At 48.5% G+C, this 5,207-nt stretch overlaps 1 protein-coding gene across 2 annotated transcripts in view; it reads right to left on the bottom strand.

Moving 5' to 3' along the window:
• Positions 1–4,247, bottom strand: part of UXT (ubiquitously expressed prefoldin like chaperone) — an 8,777-nt gene extending 4,530 nt beyond the window's left edge. The window contains exons 1-5 of one of the 2 annotated variants that reach the window (XM_077763070.1): positions 4,166–4,247; positions 3,882–3,988; positions 2,439–2,520; positions 2,232–2,299; positions 1,839–1,946 (exon numbers count right to left, since the gene is read on the bottom strand). In XM_077763070.1, the coding sequence (XP_077619196.1) occupies positions 1,839–1,946; positions 2,232–2,299; positions 2,439–2,520; positions 3,882–3,979 (356 nt within the window). In that variant the 5' untranslated portion in view covers positions 3,980–3,988; positions 4,166–4,247. Of the gene's footprint in view, positions 1–1,838; positions 1,947–2,231; positions 2,300–2,438; positions 2,521–3,635; positions 3,726–3,881; positions 3,989–4,165 lie in introns of those variants that run through there. The other variant, XM_077763074.1, reaches the window with a different exon arrangement.
• Between the last annotated feature and the right edge of the window lie 960 nt (positions 4,248–5,207).

Below are 5,207 nucleotides of genomic sequence, written 5' to 3'. Positions count from 1 at the left end.
TAATATATTTTTAAATGTTTATTTATTTTTGAGAGAGGAAAAGAGAGGGAGAAGAGCAAGGGGATGGGCAGAGAGAGACAAAGAGGGAGAGAGAGAGTCCCAAGCAGGCTCTGTGCTGACAGCGAGGGCTCAATTCCACGAACCATGGGATCGTGACCTGAGCCGAAACCAAGAGCTGGACTCTTAACCAAAGGAGACACCCAGGTGCCCCAGGAACTTTCCATTTAAATGCATTTTGGGGGAAAGACAGCAAATCCCCCCAAATTAAAATATATCTGAAGGCTCAGGAATCCTGTGACATAAAAAGGAAAGCTTTGTTATAAGACAAATGGACGTGGTTGAAATGACCACTAGTTCAGAACTGGGTTGGCCCACGAAAGCAGCCCCTCGACCCCTTCACCAATTCGTCTGATCACTAAGATTAAGAAATCTCAGCAGGTCTGAGGCTCTTTGGGGTCTAGCAACACCGAAACCCTGGAAAGGCTGGAAAAGAGAAGAATTACTAAAACCGCGAGAGAGGCAACGCTGGAAGAAATGAATGTAGGAGGGCACCTGGGTGGTTCAGTCGGTTGAGCGTCCGACTTCGGCTCAGGTCATGATCTCACAGTTCGTGGGTTCGAGCCCCGTGTCGTGTTCTGTGCTGACAGCTCAGAGCCTGGAGTCTGCTTCGGATTCTGTACCTCCCTCTCTCTCTGACCCTCCCCTGCTCACACACTCTCTCTCTCTCAGAAATAAATAAAACATTAAAAAAAAAAAAGAAATGAATGTAGGAATAAATATAACCCAGAAGGAATTTTAGGTCAGTGGTATTCACTCTTGTGAGATGGTATTAATCTAAATGCTTCGCTCAGTGTTCCCTCTCTTGGCAATTCCGCTAACATGGCAGTCACACTGGTCCTCTTGCCAGGAAGGCTCTTCCCCAGATAGCCCCTTGGGAGGCCTTCCTTAGCTACATTTCAAACCTCTCATGCACACTCCCGATTTCCCTTCCCTGCGCAAAGCCTTAAACTCGATTGGCGCCCACACTTTCTCCCCATGTCACATTACCTCCCCACCGCCATCACCAGAAATCTGCTTCAATCCCCACTTCAACCTGTTTCCAACATACCCTTTTTCAATTCATTCAACAAACACAGCGTGCCTCCTTCATGCTATGGTCACCTGGGGGTATAGACAAACGATCTCCCTTTGTTAAGCTTCTATCCTAATGGGCGAAGGCAATGGATTTTAGCAGGAAGTGGAATTACACGGTAAACATTAAGAGGTCATAAGTAGAATGAAGGAGGGGAATGAAGAGAGCCAGGGCAGCGATTCGAAAGTTAGGCTACGGAAGTCCTTGTTGACGAGGTGACATCTGAGGAAGATTTAAACTGAGTTAGGAGAAAGGAAGCCAGGCGTGTACCCGGGGAAAGGGTGTTACAGGCGAAGAGCACAGGCCCTGCAGTCCGGTGGGCTCGTTCTGAGGGTGTTTCAAGAAGCCTGGGAAGGTCTGTGTGGTGAGAGCACAGTGGCTGAGCAGGAAAATTAGGAGGAGGTGAAGTCAGAGGTAGCTAGTTTTACTGTTACTGATTTATAGGCCCAAACCTCCTGGATCTGGTCAANACAGCAGATAGCCAACAAATGTTTGTATGAATGAGCGAGATACAGAGACCATTTAGTGAGTGCTCACTATGTACTATACTTGGGGCTGAGCTTTGTATCTCCACTTTCCTCAGCCCTAGCCTTGGGGAGGAGGCGAGATGGGCCCTGAAGCATCATCATCCCAGGCAGCCACGGGGAGAGGGAGAAGGGTGTTGCAGATGGTGGTGTTTTAGACTCTCCTCAGAGAATGGACTTACTCTGTGAGGAGGCTGCTCTTACGATCAATGAACTTCAGGGCTTCTGTCAGTGTCAGCTCCAGGAAAAAACCATATCCAAGGGCCACATAGATTCGTGAAGTGTCTGGGCTGAGGAAACAATGGTTAGAGTAAGTGTGGGATGTCCTTAACACTGCTTAGCATACTATACGGTTTATTCAAGATGTTGTTGTTGTTGTTTTTTAATCCCCTCCTCCCACCTTCCCCAAATTGAAGCTCTGGGAGGGCAGGGATTTTGTCCTATTTGATTTACTGTCACATCCCCAGCACTTAGCACAGTGTCTGGTAAACAGCAAATACTCAAAAAAATATTTGTTGATGAAAGAAGAGGGAAGATAAACCGTGTGGGCTCAGAGGGGGCAGGCAGACACTCACACAACTGTGTCAACGAAGAAGTTACAGCCCAAATCCACCTGCATATATAACTCCGAGGGCTTAGCTTCCTGTGGGGCCAGGGAAAAAGAGGTAGGGGTCAGTGGTCAACTTTTAGGTCAGCTGACAGGTGTTGGTCTGGGGTCTCTCCTCCCATCCCCCTCCCTTGTCCACACACATCAAAATGGTACCAAACGTTGGTGTCTTTACCTGAAGTCGCTCAATGACATTTCTCAGTTGAAGGTATTTGGCCAGCTGATCGTATACCTTGTCACGATGGTCCAAGACTTTTCTGATGGGACAAGAGGAAAATGGTGACCAATAGGAAGCCCTGGCCCTCTCAGAATACCCCATTGTATGACCCTCTGAGACCCTCATGTTACCAATGCCTTAAAGAAGCATTTTAGTGCAGGAGTTAAGATTTGGATTGTGAGTCAGACTGCTTGGGTTTGAATCTAGGCTCCTTTTTTTTACTAGTTGCGTGACCTTGACAAGTAACCTCTTTAGGACCCAATTTCCCTACCTATAAGATAGGGATGACAAATATCACTTCACAGAGTCATGAAGAGAATTCCATGAGTGTTTACTATAAAGCACTTATAGGGGCACCTGGGTGGCTCAGTGGGTTAAACATCCGACTCTTGATCTTCGCTCAGGTCATGATGTCACAGTCTGAGATTGAGCCCCAAGTCAGCTGCGCGCTGAGCGTGGAGCCTGCTTGGGATTCTCTGCCCCTCCACTGCTTGCTCACTCTCAAAAATAAAGAAACATAAAAAAGCACTTAAAATAGTGCCTGACAAATAGTAAGCTCTATATATGTATTAGTCAATATTTATTAGTATTATTAAAAAAAAACTTTTTAATGTTTATTTTATTTTTGCGAGAGAAACAGACAGAAAAACAGGGAAGGGACAGACAGAGAGGGAAACACAGAACTCAAAGCGGGATCCAGGCGCTGCGCTGTCAGCACAGAGCCCGAGGTGGGGCTCGAACTCACAAACTGTGAGATTATGACCTGAGCTGAAGTCAGACGCTCAAAGACGGAGCCACCTAGGCGACCCTATTTATTAGTATTATTATCACACTCCCAAAGCCTCCTTCCAATCAGAATGTCCTATTCTCTAGAAAACTCCTCCATCTCTTTCGGGATGTTCATGGTCCTACTTCTGAACACACTACTTCCTGCTCAGATTAATTAGAACAGAAATAATTTTTCACACGCATTGAGCCTGTAGTATCCATATTAAATTCTTTACAAGGACTGAACACATTAAAAACTCAAAACAACCCAATGAAGAAGGTCCCATCAACTCCCATATCACAGATAAGAAAACTGAGGCACGGAAAGGCGAGGCAGAGTACATCATCTTCATAGAATGGCGAAACGGCCAAGCGAAGGACTCGAACCTGAGAACTCCGTTTGGAACCCAGCTCAGGCCGTGAGATGGGAGGCTGCACATGCGCGGACACACCCTCCGCTAAGACCGCCACATCCCAGTCCAGTCGCACCCCGGATGTCGTAGCCCCGCCTTCCCCGCTCGACGGGCGCATGAACGCCTTCCCGACCAATCAGAAGGCTAGGCCTTGACTTCGAACGCCCCGCCTCCCCACGTGGAACGTTCCAAACGCCCGGCCCTTCTGGCCGTCACTCACCGCAGGTCCCGCTGCAGCACGTCGCAGATGAAGGCCTCATAGCGCAGCACTTTCTCCCCCGTGGTTTCCAGCGCCCGCCGTTTAGGGGGCGTCGCCATGATGGGCTCCTGAGGATGTTGGGGGGGGTAGACCACGTTGATCACTCAGTTTGGCCTCAAGCACGGTACATCTGCACCCTCTCAACAGCCGGAGTGGGCTCGCCCGGCTCCTGCCGGGGATTCTCCCTTCTGCCCCTCCCAGCTCCGGGACCTTGCCACCCACGAACACCCAAACGCGGCCCTCACCTTAGAGCCGCCGGCAATAAGAACAGTTGCTATAAACCGCGGCTTCCGGGTGGCGCGGGTGAATGACGTACGCCAAGGGCGAGGGCCAACCAAATAGCCAGGTGGGGAGGGGCCGCTCTGAAGGAATGGAAACCGCCGAAGCAGAGGCGAGAAAGGCGGGGCTTTAGGGAATCCGGTGAGAGTACTAGACAGCAGAGTGTGGGGACAGGGATGTGCGCGGAGCCTGTGGGGACCGCGCGTGGCTCGCGGGGGCGGGCCTTAATGGGATTTGGCGGGTTCTAGGGGAGGCGGGGCGTGCAGGTGGAGGTGGTGAGAGAGAGAGTAAAGCGTTTGGTATTTAAAAGAGCTTCCGAAGCAGACAGACCAGAATCGATTATGGTTCTGGTTTGTAAAGAGAGAGTACATCGCTGTGATGTATAGCCGTGGATTTTGATTTTTCACACGGGAGATTTGGGTTTGACTCCCGGTGGCCGGGATGGATGTGAGCATTAAAAACATTTTAAACGGAGACAGAGGTCCTAAAATTCCCCTTTGACACCTTGGTTTTGCAGCCCGCAACCCATAACCAGGATCCGAGCAGATATTAACAACGCACTATGTCTTCATTTAGTAGAGGCATCGACCAGGTCGCTGAAGTCCTCTGCTAGAGATCTGCTACTCTGTAGTTAGAAATAGTTCCTATGTCCTTATTTAAATGTGTAAACTTTATTTGTATGCACTCAAGTAAATGAATTTATTCTCCTATATTAGGTTTTCAAATAATAGCATCAAACCCAGCAAAGTTCAGGCCGAGCCTGAAGGAGAACCCCCAGATGCGAGATCCCTCAAATGCTATCCCCCCCTATAGAGCCTGGAGCACTCGCCCCTACCAGGGAAGTCTCCTCAGATATTTTGTGTGTTTCGTGTGTAAAAGCAAGTTTTTCTTTCAAATGTTCAAAACCTAAGCAAGTCCAGCTTTTCTTTGCCCTTAGAACAGGATGATTGTTTTTAAAAAATGTGATTTAAAAAAATTTTTATGTTTTTATTTATTTTTGAGAGACCG

The sequence above is a fragment of the Crocuta crocuta genome, unplaced genomic scaffold, assembly GCF_008692635.1.
Source record: "Crocuta crocuta isolate KB4526 unplaced genomic scaffold, BGI_CrCroc_1.0 scaffold610, whole genome shotgun sequence".
NCBI classification, from domain to species: domain Eukaryota; kingdom Metazoa; phylum Chordata; class Mammalia; order Carnivora; family Hyaenidae; genus Crocuta; species Crocuta crocuta.
The sequence above is the reverse complement of the archived record's forward strand: the minus strand, read 5'-3'. Positions and strand labels throughout refer to the sequence as shown.